Source organism: Dendropsophus ebraccatus, chromosome 5 (assembly GCF_027789765.1).
Source record: "Dendropsophus ebraccatus isolate aDenEbr1 chromosome 5, aDenEbr1.pat, whole genome shotgun sequence".
NCBI classification, from domain to species: domain Eukaryota; kingdom Metazoa; phylum Chordata; class Amphibia; order Anura; family Hylidae; genus Dendropsophus; species Dendropsophus ebraccatus.
Genome location: NC_091458.1, coordinates 40576682 through 40604155, shown reverse-complemented (window position 1 = coordinate 40604155; position 27474 = coordinate 40576682). Strand labels below are relative to the sequence as shown.

The following is a 27474-nucleotide window of genomic DNA, read 5'->3' as shown; positions in this document are numbered from 1 at the left end:
CCCCCCAGGAGCTCAGGGCCCTGGGCTACCGCCCGAATAAGACCTATTGTAATCCACTACTGGTTGGAACAAGGAAGGGGGAACTGGAGGTAGAGAGGAGAGGAAAGATGTGGGGGAGCAGGACCCTTATAATGTGCTAGAATCAATTAGTACTGGCCAACATTCTTGCTTTCCATACATCTTAGGTCCTCCACTTTCCAAACAACAAACAGTCCATCCAGCTAACCTTGTGATTGCATGACCAGAGGATCCAAGTCCTCAAAAAAGAATGAACAAAAAAAGGAAAAAGAAGGTTGGCACATCCTGAGATAAAAATTCTGTATGTTATTCCAATGTGTTAAAATTTCATGGTACAAAAAGTCACAAAAATGCACGAACTTAAGCGTTGCTGGCCAGGTGGCAATTAATCATAGATCACTACAGTGCCGTGGCAATTCAAAGAGTTTCCCTGATGCCAGCATGATATTGACACATCATGCCAAGCGGGGAACGAATCCATTACATTTCTTCCCTGTCCATAACGCCTGCAAATTTGCGGACGTGTGAATGCCCCCTTAGACTGAGGGGGATGAATTAGGCTCAGGGGGTGTGAATATGAAGCTGAGGAGGCTTGAATCAGGCTCAGGAGGGTAGAAGTACAAGACTGAAGGGGATGAATCAGGCCTAGCTGAGTGGGAATATTGGGCTTGGGGGAGGGTATGAATCAGGGTCAGGGGGTGTAAATCAAGCATACACCCACTTAACATTAGGGGGTTAGGCTATAACATTATATGATCTGTAGAGTATTGATCTGTAGAAGTCTGAAAAGCCTTAGAAAGAACAAGATAAGCTCCACACATCCCTCCAGATGTGATTGGCTGAGCGGACTGCAACTGCTAATACGGGTTCAGAGGTGTCGTCGGCAGCTGTGGTCATCAGGGGGACGCAGAGATAAGGCAGGAAGACAGTGGTGGAGCAAGGAGAGGTAAGCACAGCTTCTTTATTATTTTCTATATACAGTACCTACTCCTTTATGCAGCTGTTGGCTGCACATCACCTATTACACAAAGTGATGATTTCATATATCTATTTCATACCAAAAAAAATATACAGTAGACCAAATGCAGTCAAAATTAGACAGGTTTAGTCTATGAAATATGCAAAAAGTGGAAGTCCACAGCTCCAAGTAAAATATGAAGTCTTTATTTAGAAAATACTCTTAAAATCCAATACATAAAATAAAAAACATGCCGACGCATTTCAGGACATAGTCCCTTAATCATGGCTATTTTGCCATGATTAAGGGACTATGTCCTGAAACGCGTTGGCGTGTTTTTTATTTTATGTATTGGATTTTAAGAGGATTTTCTAAATAAAGACTTCATATTTTACTTGGAGCTGTGGACTTCCACTTTTTGCATATTGCCACCGGAAAATAGCCTGGACTCGTTGTCTCCACCTGCTCCAGACCTAATGAGGACCAGCACTACCGGCTACTGCACACATGGTGAGCTGATTCATTCATCTACATTCTTAGTCTATGAAAGCCTATGGCCATGGTACGCGCATATTGCAATATACATTGGAGCATCTTCTTAAAGGGGTACTCCAGCAAAAAAAAAAATGTCTTTCAAATCAACTGTTGCCAGAGATTTGTAATTTATTCCTATAAAAAAAACCTCTCAAGTCTTCCAGGCCTTATTGGCTGTATTCTTTTCAGTCTAGAGAGCAGATGTTTTCTATGGAGATTTGCTACTTTTCTGGACAGTTTCTGTCATAGACAGAGGTGGCAGCAGGGAGCACTGTGTCAAACTGAAAAGAATACAGCACTTTCTGCAGAACATACAGCAGCTAGCTAATAAGTACTGCAAGACTGGAGATTTTTTTTTTTTAACCGAAGTAAATTACAAATCTCTGGCACTTTCTGACACCAGTTGATTTGCAAAAAAAATGTTTTCGCTGGAGCACCCCTTTAATGATATTTTACAGCATGGCCATAGGCTTTTATAGGCTACAGAAAATTAGCATCAGGGACTATGACTACACATTGTGTCACAAAGAGTGGCTGATAATACACACGGCCATACTCTCGTGACTGCACTAATGATAGGCAATTGTTGTCTGTGTGGCTCAGAGATTAGCGCGGATTTATAAGCTGTGAATGGTTATTTTATGTACTGGCTGAATCTCAGAGACCTCTCCCCTTGAGATCCATACAAGATGACTTATGTTGACTTAAATGTCAATGTGTATTGATCTTAGCATTACTTATAGAGGCAAGCCGAAGCTCAATATTCTGTTACAAAACCATTTATCTTCATAGACTGTTAACACAATCTCAATGTGTCAGTCTGAACAAAAAGTAATTGTTGCAGAACATTCCAACAATGGAAGACGACCACCGAATCATTACAGCAAATTAAAAGGTGAATGGGAAATATAAATGGGCCACTCATTTATTCTGTAATATAACAAACCAGAAGCACTGCACCGATACAAGGGTATGTGGAATATAGTAATATGCGCAGGACAAAAAAATACATATAACAGAAAGGAGAAGGAAAGGACTGATCGGAACAAAGCAGAAGCTTTAGTCCCTGTAACCTAACTGAGGGATCTAAATATTGTAAGAATTATGGAATCCCATCCGAACCAGACAGAAGCTGCCACTACCTGATCATTCCCTATGCAAATGAATGGGCGACTATGTAAGACTGTTATTTACAGCTGTGCCTCTACTGGTATTTTCTGGGACTTTAAATGTGGTGTGCTGTCCTGGAAAATGAAGAGATAGATGCCAGAGATTTGTAATTTACTTCTGTTTAAAAATCTCAAGTCTTCCCATACTTATGAGCCGCTGTATGTCCTGCAGGAAATGTTTTCTTTTCAGTCTGACACAGTGCTCTCTGCTGTCACCTTTGTTCGAGACAGGAACTGTTCAGAGAAACAGCAAATCCCCACAGAAAACCTCTCCTGCTCTGGACAGTTTCCTTCTCGGACAGAGGTGGCAGCAGAGAGCACTGTGTTGGACTGAAAAGAAAACACTACTTTCTACAGGACAAACAGTAGCTGATAAGTACTGGAAGACTTGAGATAGAATAAAATTACAAATCTGTTTAACTTTCTGAAACCAGTTGGTTTGAAAGAAAAAGATTTTCGCTGGATAACCCCTTTAAGGTTAATGGGTCCCATGCCAGTACTCGCACGTATACATCTGCATACTGCTTTGACAGACTGTTGAGTGTTTTGCAGAATAGTGATATGAATATATCTCTATATTATTAAATTATTAAAGGTGGTAAGACATACGGCCCATGGAAAGCAATTGAATGGACCAACACTCACCAGGGCCTTATGTCCTTGGTGGTAAAAACTGGCATCATAATGGGGGCTCTAAGCCTCTCATAAAACTTACAGGAATTACTTCCTACGTTTATGTTCACACGTAGTATACACTGCAGATTTTCTGCAGTGTTCAATTATAAAGGAAGAATAAATCAATATAAATAACTAATGGAACACAGCGCATACACTTCATGTGAACATTCCCTTAGTACGGATAGAGTAAGGAAGCCATTGGCGGCCTAAGGCTGTGTTCGCACAATGTACTGTAAGGATCGGAAAGATGCTTATTTATCATGTATTTAGATCATTTAAAGTGGCAACTTGTGAAGAATTTATTTGGTGTTTCTTTCAGGGTTTTTTTGTAAATCAAATCTCAGTGAGTCATTTAGTAATTTTTTAGGTGTTTATATGTGAATAAATTTATGTATTACCGTTAGAGATGAGCGAACCTGGAGCACGCTCGAGTCCATCCGAACCCGAACTTTTCGGCATTTGATTAGCGGTGGCTGCTGAAGTTGGATAAAGCCCTAAGGCTATGTGGAAATCATGGATATAGTCATTGGCTGTATCCATGTTTTCCAGACAACCTTAAAGCTTTATCCAAGTTCAGCAGCCACAGCTAATCAAATGGCGAGAGTTCAGGTTTGGATGGACTCAAACCCGAACCGCTCATCTCTAATTACCGTGTTTCTCTGAAAATAAGCCCTAGCTTCGTTTTGCAGGCTTGAAATATAAGCCCTATTCCAAATATAAGCCCTAGTTATGGTGGAATTGCCATCTATACATAGTGGTAGCTCGCAGAACACATTTTCCCCAGCCGGACCTTGTTTAGCTAATAAGTTACTAATTCAATGACTCTTGGACCGGCATTCCTATATACATTACAATGCTGGATTGTACTTTGAAGAATCAGTCGGGGACAGTGATTTATGCCCGGCCATTGATATGTGCATTCTAAACGCTCGGCATGCGGGGGGTTCGGCGCACACCACATACAGAACACACCTGTCACCATCTAATTGGATGCGCGGCAGCTAAACACATAATTAGTTGTCTTAGATGTCATGAAAAGAAAAAGAAAAACCTCGAAAAACATCACAAGTCAAGCACCTAGCCCAGATAATTATAAGAAGCTTGCAGCTCCTCATGTCGCCACCCTCTCCATTATATCTCCTATACGCACCTCCACATGACAGGACTGAACGCCGCTCCTATGCAAAGTGGATCAGCAGCAGGTTTTTTTTTCCATATTCATCCTAGTGATGTTAACTAATTGGATTTAACCTACATTGTGGAAGCTGCTTTCACTACTCTCATCTAACAAGCGCTAATTTGCTTGAAGATATACTGGTTAATAAAGAAGAGGTGCAGGCTATGCGGCGTTTAGTATACGATCAGTTCTTCCTTGGAGGGAACCAAGAGTTCTACTGCTTGTCTACTGTCCATCCATTTTGTCAGAAAAGATGTTGATATGACGTCCTGCTACTAGAACCTCCAACAATCCATATCTGATGGAATCCAGCAACAAGTGTTTATCTCCCCTGTGGTGGAGCTACAGGGAAATCAAAGTATTACATGGAGCCATGGAGTGTGTAATGCACCAACACGTCTATACAGCTGCTCTCTTTTCTAGCTAACAGATGACTTCTCCTCGATTTACAAATAATTTACATGTTACCCACCCCCATACTCACCCTTTCCTTCTCCCTAGACTAGCACGGGCAGATACTAGTAGTTTTTCATGACCACTGTGAGCATTGAAAGAGAACACATTTGTGTAGATGTTACACCATAGTATGAACATATAAATAGCAGGGCACTTACTGTTATTTGGATTGTCTCCAATAATATGGTGTCTCCCGCTCCAGTACCAGAGAAGCAGTGTAGCATCACGAGAGCCTGACACGATGTAACAATCGCCACCAATGTAGGACTCTGATCTTGCCAGACAGGTGACAACATCCCAGTGTCCAAACACAATTTGTGTTAGTTTTCCTAAAAAAAGAATAGAATAGATATTGGTGCCTAGTAATAAAAGTCCCTCCTGACACACTACCATATACAGTCCATCAGACTGCAGACGTAGATGGTCAAGAGCATAGAGATGGGAATTGGCACGGCAATGTTCATAGGCACCATACAGAAACAAAGTGGAATGTGTACGCAGAGACGCATTGTAAGCAAGTCACCTGTACCTGTCTCTGTTGAGTATACCCTGAAGCTTTTGTCCCAGAAACCACAAATGAGGATATAGCGATTATCAGCGGTGACCACAAAACAGTGCGCATTAATCTGAATGCTCTGATCCACGAGGTCAGTGATTTGGCGTTTGTTAACTCCAGAATTATTGGCTATGGGAAAATGAAAAAACAAAAAATAAAATTATAGAGATGAGTGTAATCTGAGCCCGATCTTTTGGCACTTCAACACCATTGGATGCAGCCCTAGGAAGTTCAGGAAAACTGGCAATAGGCTGTCTCCATGTTTTCCCAGACTCCTTGGGCAGCAGCCAACGGTATTCAAATGCCCAAGAATCGGACTTGAGCATGCTCAAGTTGAGCTCATTTCTACTACTGTGTAATAGATTTTAGTATGAATTAAAACAGTGTATTAACTCATATCATACATACCAATCAGAGAATCCATCTCAATAGGAAGATGGTGGGCTTGGTCCAATGAGTAACCCGGTGCTCCTCTCAGACCTGCATGGCAACAGATTGTGATCAGTGAGTAATTCCATAGTCTGGATCAGTATATTACAATGGCCATTTATAAAACACACCTATGTGTACTGAAGTGTGCTGTATACATGGTATGTCTGAATATAAGCCAATTAACACAAGTGGATAGTTACAGGCCACCGAATTCTTCTATCTGCTTTATACTCTTCAGGAAAAATGTACTTGACTCTTTTAGTAAAGCATTGTCTTGGCATTCAGAAGACCTGACAAGTAGTTTGTTGTTGTGCTCTAGTTCTGTGTAAGTCTCCGAGGAATACAACGTGCCAGAACCCTACTGTGAGGATAAAGCATATGGACCAGGCGCACTTTGATGTAACAGGACACTTCCCCACAGGGAACGTAATTCCCTGAATCCTAATGGTAACAACTGTGGGTAAGTCGGCAACCACCAACACTACCAGCTGCATTTTATACCCCACTACATACAAGGGGATGTGGCACTCGGATGTTATTTGTGTGCAGTAAGTCTTCTAGAATAGACACAGCTGTCAGAGAACGTTGGATGTAATTTTATCTAGTGCATGTGCCCATGCTTCTGAATTGTGGGATCACAAGGATACTATACAGTATAAATCCATTCTATGTAGTGTCATTTATACATGTAATTGGTATTGGCAGATATAGGGCAGGCTACAGCCAGTTATATAAAAGCCGGGGGAGGATCCACGGATCCCTTACTTATCTACTAAAAAATCTGGGACGTCTTATATGACACAGCACACACAGCCACTATGTACGAGCTCTGGCGGACCCAGTCCATTCTTGCATTGTATACATAGCCATTTACTTGCATGTAATACCACATATCCCCAGCAGTGGCCGCTGGAGGGTACATTTCTGGCACATTGTGGCTTCCACATCTAATTACCAGGGGTCAGAAAAGCCCGACCTACAGCGATCAGCTGATCGGCACAGTAGCTTCTGTGTATGAAGGGGTTGGGTCATGAAGGCCATAACCCATGACCAGGAACGGAGACAAACAATACAAAGATCAGCACTTAACCCTTAATAATGAGGCGGTAAAAGAAACAGAAATACTCAGCGGTAAATTAAGCGCCATTACTTGTGTGTACATATTCTGGCTTCTTCTATGTTCTTAGTCCTGTATGTAGCTCCCCCTGACTACACGCTGTGATGCCTGGGAGAAATCTTCATGCATCCTAAATCTAATATGACATTTTAGCAATGTGATTAAACTAATTGGCATAGAGTGGAAAAGGTCACCACTTACCCACAGTATTGTGCCACCTATTCACTGCAAACAGCCTGCTGCACGTGACAGTCACCACTGCAGGGATAGTCAGATGGGGCAGTGTATTTGCCGCAACGTGTGTGACTGGTGAGTTGGATGGAAATTTCAGCACCATAATGACATCCTGCTGCATCTGGTCTTTAAACATGAGAGGACTCTGAGGAAGGAAGCACTGTAAGGGGGAAAAAGAAAGAAAAAGTTATACAAGGGAATAACAGGGTAAACGGTATCATCCTATGGACAGCCTCTATTATAGCCCAGAGCTGTATTTCTAATTCAGCCAACTTTACTGCAGAAATCTTCCAACAGTGCCTGTTGGCTGAACATCTGCACAGAGTCCGCTCTGGTGAGTTACACAGTGTGACGTGTAATCTTTATATAAGGTACATCACAGTAAGATAAAGTAGAAAAACCAACTCCATTAAACCAGTTTAGTTCATGAGGCCATACACCTTCAATAGCGGTCGATCAAATGCCTGCAAACTGTACTCAACTTAAAGGGGTAGCAATATTTGAATTTTTTTAAATACATTGCTCTAATAAAGCTATATTACTTTGAAATATAACTTCATTAAAATACATGTAGTAAGGGGTGACAGGGCCTTTCTGCTGCCACCAAGGCTGTCCAAGCCTAACCCCTACTCATTCTGCAGAAGCTACTATGTACACAGACAGCTTTTCCCCATAAGGGCCAGTTCACACAAAGTAAAAGAGGCAGAATTCCATGACAAATCCCGCCAGCCTCAGTGTCACACAGGCTGTCTATGGGAGGTCTCGCGCCTCTCCGCTCAAAGAATGGACACATTAATTCTTTGAGAATGGAGAGAGGGACAGGAGAAAAATTGGGCAAAAAAGTCAGGTGCACACCAGAAATAACTACAGTAGTAATAAACTTTATTGAAAACCGGCAAAAGTGGGGGTTTTAGAGGTTTTTAACTTTTGCCGGTTTTCAATAAAGTTTATTACTACTGTAGTTATTTCTGGTGTGTGCCTGACTTTTTTGCCCCATTTTTCTCCTGTCCCTCTCTCCATTCTCATTGTTGCATATATGGGGTAGTCGGCTGCACCCACATTTATTTTGATTTTGATGGTAGGTGGTGCCCACCCTACTTTTTGTGTTTCACATTAATTCTTTGAGCGGAGAGGAGCAGAAAGGCACAAAGAGGGGAGGCGTGCGAGCCCTCCAAAAGACAGCCTGTATGACACTGAGGCTGCCGGGATCTCCACAGCGGAATTTCGCCTCTTTTACTCTGTATGAACTGTCCCTAATAACAATATACAGCACATTGTGGAATGTGGCTTGCTCTGGATCAACAGCAGTCTGTGTTCGGCGCCACTGGATCAAAGTGGACAAGGGGGACCTGCACAAATGTTGGTGGCAGAGTAGAGGCCAGTGTCGCATGCTGTGCTGCTGCCATTTCTTTAAAGTATATATTGTATATATACTCCACGCTGCTGAAGGAAGTTCAGTTCTCCATGTCGATAAACATGAGGATCAGAATGGGGGTCACGCGCATTATGATCTCATGCATGTTTGTCACCATGTAGACCTCTCTGCTGCCACCAATGTTTGTGCTGGGAACTGCAGGTACTCATGACAGGTACACATTATTTTCTCCTCACATAGAACCTTATAAATCTGAAGTGAGTGCAACTTGTTCTTAATTTATATTAACCCCCTCCCTGAGCATGCATATATATATATATATATATATATATATATATATATATATATATATATATATATATATATATATATATATATAAAAATAATGCCCAGCTCAAGAAAAAAAAACCTTTAATGGTGCGTTCACACCTACAGGATCTGCAGCTGATTTTCTGCAGCAGAATTCATTTAAATAACTGAACACAGCATCAAATCTGCTGCAGATCCTGTAGGTGTGAACGCACCCTAAGGGTACAAACCCACTTGACGTATTTGCTGCGTGAATCACTCTTAAAAATAAGCAGGCAAAACGCAGGTTGGCTTTATACAATTGTTCTGCGTTAAAATACGCAATTGCGTATTTTTGAAGCGTGAAGCTACATGCGTTTTTCGCACAGGTTGTTAACAACTGATGCTTTGCTAACAACAAGCTTCACGCTTCAAAAATACGCACTTGCGTATTTTAATGCAGAACAATTGTATAAAGCCAACCTGCGTTTTGCCTGCTTATTTTTAAGACTGATTCACGCAGCAAATACATCAAGTGGGTTTGTACCCTAAAAAAAGAGAACATATTTCATTTCACTAGAAAATAATGGCATGAGAAATTGATAAAGAAAGTATATATCAATTTTTTTTCTGTAATTAAATCATTTAATCAATTATACTCAAGATATACACCCATGTTCTGATATACAAAGAACGACCAGGCCTTATATATATATATATATATATATATATATATATACACATACATATATACATATATATATATATATATATATATATATGCCGTTATATCTCACCAGGTGCATGGCTGAGCTCCGAGGCGGATGTGGCTCAATAAGCAACTGAGATGGCGTCTGTCCAAAATTCTGTATCTGTGCCTCCATGGCCTGCAGGGAGAGAGGAGTGATTGTCATAATCAATATGCATCAAAGAGATAGGTCAACATACTATTTGACAATGCAAGCACATCCCAAGTCAGCCATGAAAGAAGTCCAGAAAATTCACCGGTGCTTTTCTCCCGGGCTGAAGACTCATCCAAGTGTTAGTATTTTTGTAGACAAGCTTTGCTTTCTCTCAAGCATGCTTCACTTAACCAAATAACCATTTTATGATAGGATCTGGGTTATCTTTGACTGTTAACCTGTGATGACATGCAGCTAAAGACCGGAGAGATGTCTCAGCCTCTCACAGCACACACACGTGAACATGTTAATAATATGTGCTCACACCACTAACAGCGCTCCGGTACCTTAACAAAATCCCCAGTAAGGAGGAAAGTATGGGGGTCTCTTATAAAGTACGCGTCAGGAATCTTGATGGATGAGAAAAGTAACAGTTAAATGAATGTGAGAGAAGAGGAGAGCAGGACAAGGCAACGGCCAATACACAGATGACAACAAAAAATAGATGGACAATGCTGGTCATATCATTTAACAACACAATACGACAATATTAAAGTGTATGTGTGTGTGTATATACACACATATATATATATATATATATATATATATATATATATATATATATATATATATATATATATATATATATATAAATATAATGATGCTCTGTGATGATATGCATTTATTTGCTTGACCACTGCCTATAACTACAGTATGGAGCTTACCTATTAAGACAGGCTTTATACAATTAATTACTTGTTTAATTTTATAAATTTTTAGTAGCATTGAAAAAATACATATATTCAAAGGTGGCAACAGGGAAGTAAACAAACCTACAATTTTAGAAATTAGACCTTTTCCAAATAAATTTGAAATTAAGGCTTTTTAAAGTGACAGTACAGTTTAAAAATTATTAAATTGATGGTTAATCTGTAGGAAAAACCATCACTTTATGATCAGTGGAGGTTTGACCTCACTTCTGGAGCCCCCATCCATAGCCAGAAAATTATATATATATATATATATATATATATATATATATATATATATATATATATATATACACACACACACACACACTGTATATTGTTTTATTTTTATTTATTTTCTACTTTACATCTGGGTTTACATTTATCAGTTCGATCTGTTTCAATCATTTTTTTTGTCAAAAACTGACCACAATTTATGCCAAAAAGGCATGTTTTTCTATCCCTTTTTCCTTTTTTTTCAAATGAAAACCATCTACTATAGGGATACAACTCATAGGGGGCCAGCTACTATAGAAGGCAGCACCAGAGGGTACTAAAAAGGGACAACAGGGAGCCCTCTACTGTAGGTGGTTACTGCTGAGCTGCCCCCTCTTCTCTCCTCTTCTCTGTTGTGCACAATATTGTCTGCTACAGTCCATCACTACATACACAATAAAAACCTGTGATTATTGATCTCATATCATACACATAACATGGTATATAACCAGTGTCTGACGTCACTTCCTTTGGCACTTGTATAACCTTATGACACTCAGCATTTACCTAATGTACATCACTATATATTAAGCGTATTTTATTGCATACAAAAGGATTTCTGTTTACTCAGTAAGATGTTCGGACTAAAGGCGTACTACTGGTGTCAGCCATACCATTTACTATTACAGGAAAGATATCATGTCTATTGTCTAATCTGTGGGCTGGATGTTGTATAGCGTAAGAACAGAGAGGGTTGGTATACTGTTTTATAGAGATTCAGTATAAGCTGTCATTTATGCACATTTTGGCTTCCAATCATGGATTGAAGGCTATGTCTGTATGCAAGCTTGGCTGTCAATCACTGATGAGGCCACCTACTGGACTCCTAAGCATACAAAGGACAGGCTTTTATAGGAAGAAATTACTACTACGTGTTTTTTCCTTTCCTCTTGTTTAATACAACAGGCTCCCTATGCTTTAGACAATCCCTTCTAAGATGTTGCATTAGGATGTATTTACCCAACACATGTGTCTCTTCATCAGGATCCGCTGCACCTTTTTCCACGTTAAGAAGGTTTACGCAAAGGTAATGTGTCTGTAATTTTATCAAAGCTAGCATAGTCAGCACCATCTTTGACATAGAAAGACCCCTTTAGCTCACATATCATACAGCTAGTAAATGTGACACTGTCCTATCATCTCGCATTGCTTGATCCAGAGGCCGGCAGCATAGCCCCTATATAGTTGGGCTGTATACCTTTATATTAGAGAAAAATCTTCCTGACCGCAAATATGGGAATATAAACCCTGGATAAACCTCCCTCTTCCAGTCATACATTGTATACTAAATTATTTACCATACATAAAACCCTTTTAAGATCTTTCAACAAATTAACCGTTTGTGGCAATGAAGGTCTCACAGCTCTTAAAGGGTCTATGAGCCTTTCTATAAATCTATACACTATGGGGGAGATTTATCAAACATGGTGTAAAGTAAAACTGGCTCAGTTGCCCCTAGCAACCAATCAGATTCCACCTTTCATTCCTCACAGACTCTTTGAAAAATGAAAGGTGGAATCTGATTGGTTGTTAGGGGCAACTGAGCCAGTTTTACTTTACACCATGTTTGATAAATCTCCCTCAAATGTTCAGCTTTTTAAGGAGAATTGACCAGAACCTAAGAGGCACAGTTGCTCTTTATCTTCTTAAGGGGAAAAGCTTGGCTCTTTATCTTCTTCGAAATGGAAATAGCTTTTAAAGGAGGGGTGGGGAACCTTCGGCCCTCCAGTTGTTGCAAAACTACAATTCCTCTGACCAGGCATGATGGGAATTGTAGTTTTGCAACGAAGGAGGCACGAAGGTCCCCCGTCCCTGCTTTATAGGAACCCTTTTTATACATAGTGTATTTGTGTTTTTATGCAATGATGAGGATCTCGCATACACTTGCACACGCGTTTCATAAATACACCATTCCCCTGTAAACCAGTTAGACAAGCCCGCCGTCACCAATGAAGTAGAGAGTGCGGTCTAATGGGCTGGAACAGCATTCTCTACAATTACACAATAGAGCTGCCCAGAGGAAATGTGACAGCATTATGATGTCCCTATTGTGGTAAGGACTATTCCAAATAATATCTAATACTCCATATAATTGATGTTTACATATTAGAAAGAGATACAGGCTTTGTATCCAGAGTGTTCTGTCATGTTTCACCACAGGAGAAGACAGTCATTGTAAAGTTCATTATAAATTACGGCTTTACAACTGCAATATGAGTTAAGCTGTCATCATTTTCTCAGCCAGGGATCCCGTGCTGTCAAAGAGTGTCAATTCTTAATCTGACACAGGGAAGAATATTATCTGTTCCTCTGACCTTCTGATATTTTAATACTATAATTGCCGTGCTTAGTCGTGCAGCCCTGATTTCACCTGTCAACCAGGAATGAATCAATACCCTCCGGCGTCTCTTCACATTTGAGCATTGGGTAGAATGTGTGTTTCATTACACATAAAAACAAACGCTATCTACACACCTGCACACAAATATGTCATGAGAAAAGCTAAACTTCATATATCGTGATGGAAACCAACCCCCCACCCCCCATAGACAACACAGGGCCAAAATGATCAACAATTTTATAAAGGGTCAATTCTGTAACTACAGGCCAGAATAGTGGTTTTTACCTATGACCAAACTATTGATTTACAGAGAATGCAAACCTCACATTAATCCTAATGCAAAACTAATTATATATATTTTTTTATAATAATAATAATACATAATATAGATATTGGAATATTGCAATGTCCATACAAGTCCAGATTAATATTCCAGAAATTTACAAATATTTGAAAAATAAATAAATAAATAAAATAAATAAACAACATAGTATTAATTTCTATTTTCTATAGATAAAAAAAGAAAATAGAACACCTTAAGAAATTGATAGAAAGGGGTCTATATGAAATGACCAAATAGGTGACATTCCTTTTTACATTATGTTAGATATTTAAACTTTATTCAACTTTAACTTACAAAAATATAAATATCAACAATGGGTTTGTACAGAAGAAAAATATCTGTCTGGTATTTGCATTGTGTTATCCTTTTTTCTGGAAACAGTGCCACATTCATTCATGTAACATCTGCTCTACTACAATCATACATTACAGGTAGTATAGGATACTTCCATTTGTGATCTGCACCCTATACTACCTCTGATCTATGATTGGAGTAGAGGAGACGTTCTAGTTTTGGACATCCCTGTAGGAGCACTTGTTTGCCCCCGTTTGGATACACTTATAGGCTATGTTCACACTACGTATATTTCAGTCAGTATATGTATATTTCAGTCAGTATATTTCAGTCAGTATATGTATATTTCAGTCAGTATATTTCAGTCAGTATTGCAACCAAAACCAGGAGTGGATTAAAAACACAGAAAGGATCTGTTCACACAGTGTTGAAATTGAGTGGATGGCCGCCATATAATGGCAAATATTTGCTGTTATTTTTTTAAAAAACGGCTGTTATATTGAAATAATGGCAGTTATTTACTGTTATATGGCGGCCATCCACTCAATTTCAACATTGTGTGAACAGAGCCTTTCTGTGTTTTTAATCCACTCCTGGTTTTGGTTGCAATATGAGGACCACAATACTGACTGAAATATACTGACTGAAATATACGAAGTGTGAACCCAGCCTTATGCTGCAGAGAGTTGTGCCTCTAAGTTTTGCACAACTTGCCCAGGTGAGAACATACTATTTCTTTTCTCACCATTCAACAATTTTATTTTGGTTGTCTGCACCATAGAGAGCTGTCTTTGTCTGCACTTTCATTCATTGGCTATGAATCGTATTGCAGCTCCATTCAATTTAGCTAAGCATCATTACCAGACACATGGTATAAGTATGGGTGGTGGTATCTTCAGAAGATAAAATTAATCTTAAAGGGGTTATTGTGGATAAAAAAAATAAGAAAACAGTGCCACTCCTGTGAGATATTGCAGTTTAATTCCATTGAAGTGAACAGGGCCGCGTTGTAATCAGGGGCGTAACTAGAAATGGTTGGGCCCCATAGCAAACTTTTGATTGCCCGCCCCCCCCCCCCCCTCGCTTTCCCGAATGACCACTAAGCCGTCAAATGTAGTCATAACTGCAAGCACTTGTCAGGAGTGCTTTTAGTTAAAGGGACATTTGCAGAACCCGGGAGGCCCGTTTGGTCACCTGGTGCTGCAAATGATTACAGCTCAGGGCGCCTAGTGTATTGCAGTAGCAGGCCATGGGGCCCCCTGGTGTGGTGGGCCCCATAGCAGCCGCTATGGCTGCTACAGTGGTAGTTACGCCCCTGGTTGTAATAACACACACAACTTGAAGACATGTGTGGTTCTTCTTCTGGATTTTTAGGGGTTTTCTAATCCTGAATAACCCCTCGTGTAAACCCAATCTATACAGGATCTCCAAGATCACAGCTGTATTGATGAAGGGAGGGTTAATGAGAATTTGGGAGGGGCACAAAGTAAAAAAAAAAAAAAAAAAAAAAAGGTTGAGGTCTATTATGTAGGACAAAGGCCTGGAGGAGTGGAGGTTATGGTGGCGGTGACCTATACTATTGTACCTGCTGTAGTCTTTTAGTCTATATACTCCCACATACAAAGACCACTTAGAAGTCACAGCTGACATGAGATAAATGTATTCAGAGACTAGAAAAGTCATGTCAGCCATACATTAAAGATAGTTACAGCTGCCTTATGAGATAGATGGCAGATGTAGGGGGACAGTCGTCCACATCAGGAATTTACATATACATGATACAAGGTGCGCTGTACAGTATAAGTATACTGACATTTCCCTTTTTGATCCCAGTAGGTAAATAGGCACGGGGTCTACATACACATATTCATAGATTTTTTTTTTTTTAAGTATAACTTTTTAAATTGTAAATATAACGCCACACATACTGTATATATAGCAAAATGGCTACATTAAAGCTCCCAGCCTGGTAATGTATAAATTAGAGCATGTTTTACATACACCAGATGGCAGATATCATGGGGAATGGAGGATGGCGAGAGCATCTTCACCATCTCAGCACTCCGCATCCAGCAGCTGTTGCACTTTGAGACTTCTCACATCAGATTTACATAGTCTACTAGCCCCATTTGGTGAGTGCAGTGTAGCTGGGCAGGCTCCTGTTATACAGGTGATGACATGTGGACAAATAATCTAATGCTGTGGCTAAAATGAAGAAAAGTATGGTTATGGGGTTTATGGAGACAGTAAGGGCAATGCTACCAGCTATGTATTATACGATATGCAGGAACATTCTAATAATAAATTATGACCAATACATTTCTGGATTCTATAATTTTCCAACCTCAAGAAATTTAAAGGGGGTTCCTAACCAAAATGGTCCCAACAAGTCCCCATATAAAACTGAGAAGTGTCCATACACGGAAATAAGATATGTTTGTAGATCAGAACTGGTCCTGTTCTCTTCTATATCCTGTATATGAATATCTCCTGTAACTACCAACATCATCAAATCAGCCAATTGTTTTTTCATGAAGCCACATAGGATGCTGCATAATGTAGTATTACATATAAGGGGAATGTGCTGACATCTGAGGGTGAATGCAACAAAGGAAAGATCAATGAATATTTCAGACAGAAAATAATTCATGCAATGGTATTACAGAGCTTCTTAAAGGGAAACTGGATGAATATTGTGAGTTGTGATAACCACTGGGACCTTATAGAGGTTAGTTAGGTTCTTATTTATTAAAACAGGACAAAGAGTTACAAGTCATTACCTATTTCTTTCTAAGGGCCCTATTACACAGGACGATTATCATGCGGAAAATCATTATATTGTTCAAATTTAAATGATAATGGTCCTGTGTAATTGGAGGCAACAAACGAAAAATTGTTTGCGTGCTGCTGATCGTTGATTTAGATCTGACCCTAAAATCATCAATAATCGTTTGATGTAATTCCAAATTCGTTTCTTCTAATTCTGCATCTGTTCACTAATCGTTCAGCGTAATTCCAAATCGTTCCTTCTTTTGCTGGGATCAGATGGTGTAAACAATCATAGTAACGATCATAGTAACGATCATTGTAACGATCATTGTAACGATCATTGTAACGATCATTGTAACGATCATTGTAACGATCATTGTAACGATCATTGTAACGATCATTGTAACGATCATTGTAACGATCATTGTAACGATCATTGTAACGATCGTAACTAACGACTAACGTGTAATATGGTGAACGATTTCAGGTTAACGCTTCATCTGATTGGACTCTAAGGAATAACATATCTTCCTTTAATTCTTCCTATTCATTAAATATGCATGTGATTTTAAAATTTCAGCTTAATTAAATAAAGTTTAAAAGATTTCCCCTGTCCACACGATAACTAGCTGGTTGGTGGGGGTCTGACCTGTGGGGTATAGATGTCCCCCAAGTAAGAGTGGCAGCATGCATATTTGACCATATCTTTATCCATTCTCTCTGGGATTCCTCAACATAGCCAAATTCAGCACTCTGCAATGTTTGGAGGTCATATAGATAGTAAATTGAGTGGTGGTCAAGTATACATGCTGCCAATCCATTCACTCAGGGGGACACTTGACTTCCCTTCTCAAGATCTTTGGAGGTCCCAGTGGTTGAACCCCCAGTAATCAGTTATCTATTCTGTGGATATCATTAAATCTTGCGATAACCCTTCAATCCAACACCCCATTCACATAGACTATGTATTTACATGTCCCTCAGGGCTGTGTCATACACAAACCTGTCATGCACCTAGCATAAGAATATATCAGATCTGCCTAGAGTGTTTCTTCAATGCATGGTCCCCTTTGGATGTCTAAAACCAAACTGTAGACTGCCCTTTCAGGCAAATCCAATGGCAGATATATTCAAGAACACCAAGATAGTAAATACAACTTCATAAGGTATTGCACAATTGGCCGGCAAGGACATGTAGTATTGACCACTTCCAAAACTTAATAAGGGCAGGAGGCGACCGAATGAAGCAGAAATCACTATGTCACATACATACCTCCCGTAACACAGGATCGGTGACACTGTCCAAGTTCACAGACCCTTCATATGTCACATAATGAAAGACGTTCAATGCACGCACTGCCTCCGGACCACGCTGCTTGTAGCCAAATATCAGATCTATCCACTGGTGGAGCTGACATGAGACAAACTCACTCTCCAGTGCCTGGAATTAGAGAGAACAGGGGTATATAAAACAATTATTAGGAATGGGACAGTAACACTATGAAAACTTAGTACATTTATTTTTAAAATATTCACAAATACAAAGAAATTATAGTAAAAGACGGACAAACGCAGGAACACTTTTAAATAGTACAAGGGCAATTTTACATGACTTGTAATTTTTTTGGTCATGTAATTTAAATACAACTGTGTTCATTTAAACACCAGAAATTGTGTATTTTTGAATTTGGAGATGTTTTAAGAGGATGCGGGGGTCCATCCCATAACTAAAAGTCATGTCATGTCTATTCTAATGTTAATATGGATTAGAACAAACATTCGGGAGGCTCAGTATTGCTAGCAGTTTCTGGTGGCAGCAAAGGGTCCGTGTCATACCATATTGCTGTCAGAGAGTTCAAATGTTAAGAAAAAAAAATATATATTTTCTTTAACAAAGTTAAATAAATGTTTTTATTCAATGCCACATCTGTCTGGAAAAAGCTCATATACCCCTTTCCCTATGGAAAAAAAAAAAAACATAAATTCTCACATCTTCTCACATATTTTTGGAGGAGTTGGAAAAGAGGGGTGTTGGTCTTTTACTAAAGGAGTGATCACAGCATACCAGGATGGGAGGATGGATGGATAAATAATCATATGTGTAAGAACACACATACAAAATCCAAGAAAATATTTTTCCTTGCAGTACAATTTAAGTTGCTGTCAGCATGAAGATGTTCATGTAATGTATTCAGGGATTCTTGCCTCTATCTCACGCACTCTTAAAGATTCATGTAAGCATCAGCAAGCGGCGCTCTTATCTAATTATGCACATTAGAGAGCAGAGGTCCCGTGGCTGGAGGGGCTGGGTTTAATAATGTTTATCGCTGTATCAGCTTCTTCAGATCTCAGGGTTTTTTTGTTTGTTTTTTAACACCTTGTGCCCGATAGACATGCACTGCAAAGCCTAGTAGTCTAGACGCAAAAAGTGATGTTTCTCTTAAAGGAAGATTTATTTTCGTCCTATATTTTATGGATTTATTGGGATGTGTTACACACATTGGATAGCATTACACTTTTTTTTAGTGCTAGAAACCTCCAGCTTTTAACCCTACTTTAATTAGCCTAAGGAGGCTTCCAATAAAGAACTAGATTTCCATTATTTTCAATGGTTTGACCACATAAGCCAATCCATCTCTTTATGGATACTACAACTGGAAACTACTCTTAATTGTGACTTTTAACTGTGAGAATATTCATGTTTGGAGCCAAGCATCGCTAAAGAGAAGGTGGAGGGCCTAAGGCAAGGGTCTGCTTTCTTCCCAGAACCGGCAATATGTTTGCCAATGGGATGTGTCTGGTATTGCAGGCCAACTTTATTTGAGTGAATGAAGGAGCAAAACCAAACAACCCTTTTTTGAGGTAAACAGAAAAGAAAAAACACTTTAAGGGCTTATTCCCATGTCCCATATTCCATGGAAGCTTTGGACTGAGAAGCCATGTAGTTGACTCTTTACCGGCTCCCGTCATTATATTGATACATGCTGCCGCGCGGGAAAAGTGTTTAGATCTTGCGGCACGGTCATGGTCGGATGTCCCAATATTTTATCATTGTGATGACTAAGTGCCCTTTTACGTGACCCCAAACAAACTCTGATCAATGAGATCAGCGCTCGTCTGCATAGCCCTAAAAGGCTTAATCTATTATGTAGCCAGGTCGCATGAATGAGTGCTGCACTGTTCTTTTGACCTATAAACCTAACGATAGTTGTCCATTTACATAGGAATGTGTGGGCGACAACCAGACAACCCGCACAAGAGGCTAGAGAAAATCTTGTTTGTCGACTGATCGTCTTCAGCAATTTCTGATTATCGGCAGTGAGGGTTCAGTTTGGCGACTGAAATGAATGGCATCCGCTGCTCTCCGCCACTTTATATGGCAGCATCCAGTTTCGGCAGGATGCTGCCCGTTACCTTGGCAAAGACATAAATTGCAATGTGAAGCTACCAGAAGCTTAATATGTATATTCCCCCACCCTAGCTAAAATAAATCCTGATATTCCCATAATGTCTGCTTCAAATCCGATCTAAGTAGATTGAAGAGATAACCATGAACAGCATTTTGCTCATTGTTTCATAAATCTGTCATTTCCAGTCAGATCACAGTATAAACCAATTCCCAGTAATAAGCTACTGGTTTTTCTAGGATTCTCATTCTAGGCCGTCATACTGTATAATACTATGGCCATAGATGGCAGATTCATTCCCAAGTAATCCATTATAAACTCGCTGGAGATGCGTCTTCACAGACATCACTTTCGTTTTAGTGGGCCGTCTAATATATGCACCTATCCCTTTAATGTTGTTCGTGCATAATTTTAATAAAGCAGATGAATTTGCCTTTGTGTGTTGCTTCTATTTCTGGCCATCAGCATCAATTCAGGCCTGCAGGGATTGCCGGGCAGAGGAAGGCTGCAGATGCACATCTGTGAAAGCTTTCTCTCCTCTGCTAGATTATGATTGATGAAGCCAGCATTAAGGTAATGTTATCAGGGACTACTTACGTCTCCTGTCCTTTGTGACATCAGCGAGGTCAGAGCATAACCACGTTACCATTGAACACAATGCTTTATTAATGTTTCATGAGTAACTCTGCAGTAATCAGACTGGATTCTATGGGAAAATGATACAGGGACGACATTCCTGAAGGTATAGTTTGGTTTTTCACCCATTTCTACCCCACAAACCCACATGATACACCGAGAGAACATCAAGAGTCCAGTGCTCATCGCTGCTTTCCTGTAACGGTGGCTCAGAATTAATATTATATTATTATAAGACAAGAATATGATGAATAAGGGATATAAAGACGTTACATTATACAGATGTAGCAGAGCAGATTCTATAATTTATTATGATGGCTTAGCTGAGTCAAGATAATAAATGTAGCATGCATACCTGGGGTCTTTAAAGGGAACCCATCACCATGAAAATACTACCTAAGCTATCGGCACCATGTTATAGAGCAAAAGGAGCTGAGTGAATTGATATATGTCTTTATGGGATAAGATTCAGTATAGCTCAAAACTTATTGATTGAAATCTTTAATGTTTCCAAGCTAAAGAGTCCAGTCCATTGAACGACACCACCCACTGGACTCCTTACCACAGATTGATTAAGGATTTCTATCAACATCTTTCTGCTCTACAACATGATGGTGATAGATTAGGTAGCATTGTCCACTTTTTATTCCTCACAGATCCTTTTGAAAATTAAGGCTGGAATCTGATTGGTTGCTGGGGGCAACTAAGCCAATTCTACTTTACAGCATATTTGATAAATCTCCACCATGGTATTTGATCAGTATTTTGGCCAAAACACAGAGAAAGAATCAAGTTTTTCCATTCTACTCGACCAGGGGTGCTACAGGTTTTGGCTAAAAAAAAACTACATGTGAATGCAGCCCTGTACTAGCACAGTACATTGTGATGCCACCATAAATAATTGCAGCTCTGCTACATTTGTAGTAACCAGATGTGGATTTTTTTCTCCAACAAAATTTAACAGAATTTACTACTAATTTAAAGGAAATTAAGTATTTAGAGGCGTGCATAATAATCTATTCCCTAGGTTTGTAAATAGTTCTAACAGACTGCAACAAGGATTGGTGGGTGACTACTGAGGCATTGGTGCTGGATTGTTGGGGATCAAAGGGAAGGGAAGCATGAAACTCTCAAAAACTTGAGTTGACTTGAGGTAGGAAGACCAAAAACAGCTCAAAACAGATATATATCATGAAATGCCCTTACCATTCTGTTGATACGAACAAAGTCTTCAGGATTCTTTGCCCATGGTGGGAGATCTACATCATTAACCACAGTGCTGTCATCCCTCACTCCAAAGTTATAGGCATTGCTGTTCACAAACATCTCTGGTAGGTAGTAGAATTCAGGGATGAGCTCCTACGGGCCAATACAAATAGGAAAGGGTTACACTCTGTAAGAGCAAATTGGAGTTAAATGCAAGATAAACCAAAGGTATTCTAGACATTAACATCATGACCTCTGACCTCTTGAGACACATGAATGTGTGCTGACACACTAGAGGATGCTATGATGGCGCAGGTTATTACCAATCAGGAGACCATAATAAAAGGCCCCTTGAGGTCCTAGAGAGAAAACCACAAATGAAGCAAGCTGGAGAGGGTAATCACTTATTGAGTAATTTCAAAGGCTGATATAACATCAAAGATTAGGTAACCTATCCTAACGTTCATGCTGCTTTAACCACTAGTCATCGGGACAGCTATTTCTTCCCAACCCACTAACCTTGGGTGATAGCTCTTCTTGTTAAGGTTTAGGTAAGGCTTCTGGGTGGTGGGTAAGCCACCAGGGACCGACCCAATAAGTCGTGGTTCTGGCAGCTGGTAGTTTATAGACTTGTACATTCACTACCTATGAATACTGTTTGTTATAGGTAGCAAAATTATTTCATGGACAAGGTTGGTGCTTTTTTCAGAAAAACTAGACCAGCATGTTTCTGTTGCTTATATATCATGAATTCTGCACTGTATAAAGTTAGTAACAACGCTAAATCTAGATTTCAGACATAAACTATGGTCAACTTCATAGAAAGCAAATCAGTTTGTTTGGCGTCTGAGAGTATACCCGTGTACGTCTAGGTTTGTCTTCGGTTGTACAGTAGACCCCAATGTTGCAAGTCAATAATCACCAAGTCACCATGTCTGTATATTTGTAGATAGGAACTGGTGTAAGACTATGTAATGCTTTTCTGTATGTTGACAAAATACCGTCATCCACACCCAATGATCTCTATACGTGTGTTAAATTCACAGCTTAGGACTCCTAAAAGCATTATATCTGTCTGCAATGTAAGATGATCAAAATGATACTCGAGGTCTGGAAATCTGAGAGCCATTTACCTCCATGTAAAAGCCAAACTCAAATCATCAAAAACATTCAGATGGTTAACATTAAAGGCCACTGAGTAAGAGAAAATGATCTTTCATCTGTGCTGGTATAAATACTGTTCCCTTTGTGAAAACAGTAGGACGGCCCTCAAAAGCCATCAGAGAAAGATTATGTCACCCACCCTAGATATTGTATATCTACTTTGTATCTTATTTGGATATTTATGGGATGTATACAGAAGCCCACATTAGAGAGGAGCAGTACGTGCTAGCTAGCTACCCATTAAATGGGTTTTCTTGGACGTTCTGATTGATGGCTTATCACCTTTTATAATTATTTATTTTTGAAGGGGTTATTCCCCATTAGAAATCTTTTTATATAATGCTGCCCTGCTGGAGAACATAATAAACAAGTCATGCTTACCTCTCTGCGCTCACCCGGTGTCCTGTTATGGCATCTCCGCTGTCCTCCGCTGACTGCAGCCACTTCCAAGGCCAACTCATCTCAGGGGTAAGAGTGCGTTCAGCCAATCACTGACTGAGACGGGAAAGCGCAGTGGCCAGTGGTTGGCTGAGTGAGCAGTCAATCCGGAGATGAGTTTGTCTTGGAAGTAGCAGGCCTACAGTCAGTGGGGGTGAGTGCAGAGAGGTAAGATTAGGATGTTTATTATGTTCTCAAGTCGGGCAGCATTATATAAAAAAAATGTCCTACTTCTGGATAACCAATTTAATTTACTGTGTATGTCCTCTGCAGATGGTATTATTCCTGACAGGAAAAATACCTACAGAATGATGTGTGGATAACATATCTGAACGTATATGTGGAAACCTGACCCTAGGGGTGTAAATAAAAAAAGATTTTACAATAAAATGAAGGGACAAAATGAACAAGCTCCTTTCTCATAAGACTGCACTTACAGTGCACACACTGAATACCCCTTACTCTGCTGTGGATATTGTTGATATAAGATTGTGCTGCAAAGAGGAACCAGATTACTCTTAATCAGATTTTCCAAAGAACCCACCACCACCAATGTACGATTCTACCAGAGATGCTCTGCGGATAACCATCGCTCAAGTCTTTACACCGTCTAAGAATAGAAGCATTTCCTAATCTCTTAACTTGATAAATCAAATTAATATGTATTAGCACAGAACCCATTAGAGGCGGCAGAACAATACATGGTAATTACATTGCCAGAATAAACATCTCAGGCTCTGCACCAGCAGGGAGCATTTATTGCTTTATTGTAACTCCAGTTTCAAGTCAGCAATCTGACTTACTTTTTTTCCCTGCATAAGGTATCCTTGGTTTTCAACGGATATAACCATTATCAGCAAAAACATTAACAACACACGCCTAATGCTGCGCAGGTCCCCCTCATGCCATCAAAACAGCTCTGACCCATTGAGGCATGGACTCCACAAGACCTCTGAAGATGTCCATTGGGACCAGACACCAACATGTTACCAGCAGATCCTTTATGTTATGTCGTGAGGTAAGACCTCTATAGACTGGACTTTTCTTTCTAGAACATCCCATAGATGATCATGCAACCTTTAATCCTCCAATGACCTTTTTAGTGCTCCCCCCTTGTTCGTACCTCACACAGCCGCCTATAAGATTTTGCCTAAGCCTCCCCATACTCTGGAACTTACTACCCTGACCGATCTGGCTCTCATCCACCATCAAGACCTTTGACAGCAAACTGAAAACCCATCTGTAAACTAGGCTACAACCTACAATAATTCTGCTCCACACTTTGACCGGCTGTACTTTACCTCCTGTCTCTCCCCTAACCTTGTAGCTTGTAAGCCCTCGCGGGTAGGGTGCTCTTTCCCCATGTACCAGTCTGCCATTTACCTTCACGTAATGTTTTTTTGATCTTGTAATGTAATGAACCTTTACTGCAGCCCTGTTCCCTGTAATCACGCAGCTCTGTTCCCCTGATCTCCCATGCAAGTTTGCTGGCCAGACAGCTCATCTGTCCATAAAGTGGCTGTCTATGGAGCAGCATGTGACCAATGCATCACTCAGCCTCCTCCACAGCAGTACACTGCATACAAGCAAGGAGATCAGGCACAGTGATGGAAGCCAAGTGACGAGTATGTCAGAAGCTCCCCGAAAGGCAGACAACTTATGGACGCATGAGATATCTAGTTGGCACATATGGACAGGGGAAGCCTCAGTGAGTAAATATAAAAAAAATACCATGGTGTGATCCAAAGTTCATAAAAGGTGGCCAGCCTCTTTAGAGACGTCAATGCACCCAGCCAACAAACGACAAGACCTCTGAAAAGGTGGATTAAAGAGGTATTCAGGAATAAAATAACTTCTCCCCTATCCACAGGTCTGACCTCCATATCCCCAGATATCTCTGTATCGGTTTAAGGCTCATTTGTTTTGAATAGAGTTGTTGGTACGGCATATGACCTGCGACTCTATTCATTCCTATGGAGATGTCGGAAAGAGCCAAGTGCTGTACTTGGTTCTCTCTGGCCCCATGCCGTACCCTAGACTGTATAAAAAAAAAAAAAAAATCTGCGATCTCTTACTTGTCCCCTATCCTGTGGAGTTATTATATGTGTAAGTTATTTTATCTTGGAATCCCCCTTAAAGAGAGTGAAGAATAGAGAACAATTATTTTATAGTTTGGGTGGAATACTGTCACGCAGGTCATAACCCTTAACACAATTGTTCCTACTGGAATTTGAGGGAAAATAATTACTAAAGTATAATTACTTATTCTAATAAATGTGTAAAGGAGTAAAAGGCTGCCCGTGACCCCTACTGACAAGATCTAAGACAAGCACTGACTGCAGGGAAAATTCTAAGCGTCCATATACAACCATTTATAAGCAAAAAGAGCTAAAATTGAGCATTGTTAAAAGGACATGTGCAAGGTAGCATTCAAATAGCAATATATCAATGATAATAATGATAAAGTTCCAGACAGATCACAGTAGACATAATAAAAAGTTAACAATTGAGACTATAGTAATAGAAGAAATCACACCTTCCACTATCTTATAAGCTGTACTGTGACGCACCACAAAAAAAAATATGGAAGGGAGGGTGGAGGTGGTGGTGCGGCTATAAACCATCTGATAAGTGACATGTCACGTGTAAATGTGATCCAGATCCAGCTTTAATAAAGCCCTATAATACAGCTAATAGCACAGAAAGCTACGGACCAGGCACATCCCCAACACATTTCTAATTTACAGACCTGTGACAGGCCCAAGCCGCTAAAAAATTAAAGAGTCTTTCAAGAACGTCTCTGAGTGATAAAAGACGACTATTAACACTATCAAAACTGTATACCCTCTGAATCAAAGCTGACATTTCATTTTAATACATCTTGCTGCAAAAGTCTACTGTTTTTATGAGCGCCGTATGAAATGAAATCCTAAGGAGGTGTTTTTCACTCTCTAAACCATCTATCACACAGAGCCTTTATGGCTGCCATATTTCTTTTTCTTCCAAACTTGATCCCTAGGCATCTATTAAGTCAGAATGAGCCTTACTATGGGTCAGTAAGTCAGACCTGGTCATCTCCATTAACTGTATTAATTTACACTATATCACCTTAATGACATCTTGTCACAACTACCTTTTCAAGCCGCGACAAATAATATCCACAAAGTAATCTAACAATTTTCAGAGGCTTCAGGCCAGATTAATGCTCAACAGTAGGGTCTTTAGATGTCATCTGTTACAGGCGAGCGGAGGAGGGGGGCAGGGAGAGGAAAAGCAGTCAGACGACTGACCAAGCCGAGGTCGTTTTCGGGTGACTTGCTTCCTGAAAGGTCATTCTATCAGCAATTATTCTTCTGCCATATTCTTTTCATTACCAATAAGGAGTTAGGAAAAATATGAGAAACAAATCTTAGACATTTTTTTTTTCTCTTTAAGGAAGTTGAGCAGCTTCCTATAGAAAGCCATATGCCACAGCTACCAATGCTTATATTTTATTATACCATTATATAATGGATATGTTCTGTGCGTCCTCGTTTATTTAAGGCTTTTATTTTAATGTTAAATATTTTACCTTAAGGAAATATTTCTTCCAAACTGGGAATTTATAGACTAGATTTTCAGAAATGGTTATGATAAAGTATGTACTCCACTTTTTATGATTTTTATTAAATCTGAACTAAAAAATTAACTTTACACAAGTTTGACTATAACTATTCTATCGTCACGCATCTAAACTTCTATGCAGACCTGTAGAAACTACAAACCTAAAACATTGATTCTGTTTATAACACCTTCTCGGCAAAAACACACACATAACATCTGAGAATTTCACAGGAACATAAGTACTGTCAAAGACATTGGGTAAGACCAATAATGACTGGAAAGCTATCTGCAAAACCGCTCGGGTTTGGAAACGTTTGTCGAACCCACGGCATTTAACTCCTGGCTGGAGAAGTT

The 27474-nt window shown here is 39.8% G+C and overlaps 1 protein-coding gene across 7 annotated transcripts in view; it reads right to left on the bottom strand.

The window, feature by feature from the left end:
- NBEA (neurobeachin) overlaps window positions 1-27474 on the bottom strand; it is a 453563-nt gene that overhangs the window by 16386 nt on the left and 409703 nt on the right. For 5 of the 7 annotated variants that reach the window (XM_069969916.1, XM_069969920.1, XM_069969918.1 and 2 more), the window contains 8 exons: window positions 21916-22068; window positions 17940-18107; window positions 10242-10304; window positions 9790-9879; window positions 7297-7489; window positions 5955-6026; window positions 5520-5675; window positions 5149-5319 (listed from right to left, as the gene is read on the bottom strand). In XM_069969916.1, the coding sequence (XP_069826017.1) occupies window positions 5149-5319; window positions 5520-5675; window positions 5955-6026; window positions 7297-7489; window positions 9790-9879; window positions 10242-10304; window positions 17940-18107; window positions 21916-22068 (1066 nt within the window). The remainder of the gene's footprint in view (window positions 1-5148; window positions 5320-5519; window positions 5676-5954; window positions 6027-7296; window positions 7490-9789; window positions 9880-10241; window positions 10305-17939; window positions 18108-21915; window positions 22069-27474) is intronic. The other 2 variants (XM_069969921.1, XM_069969922.1) reach the window with 1 other exon arrangement.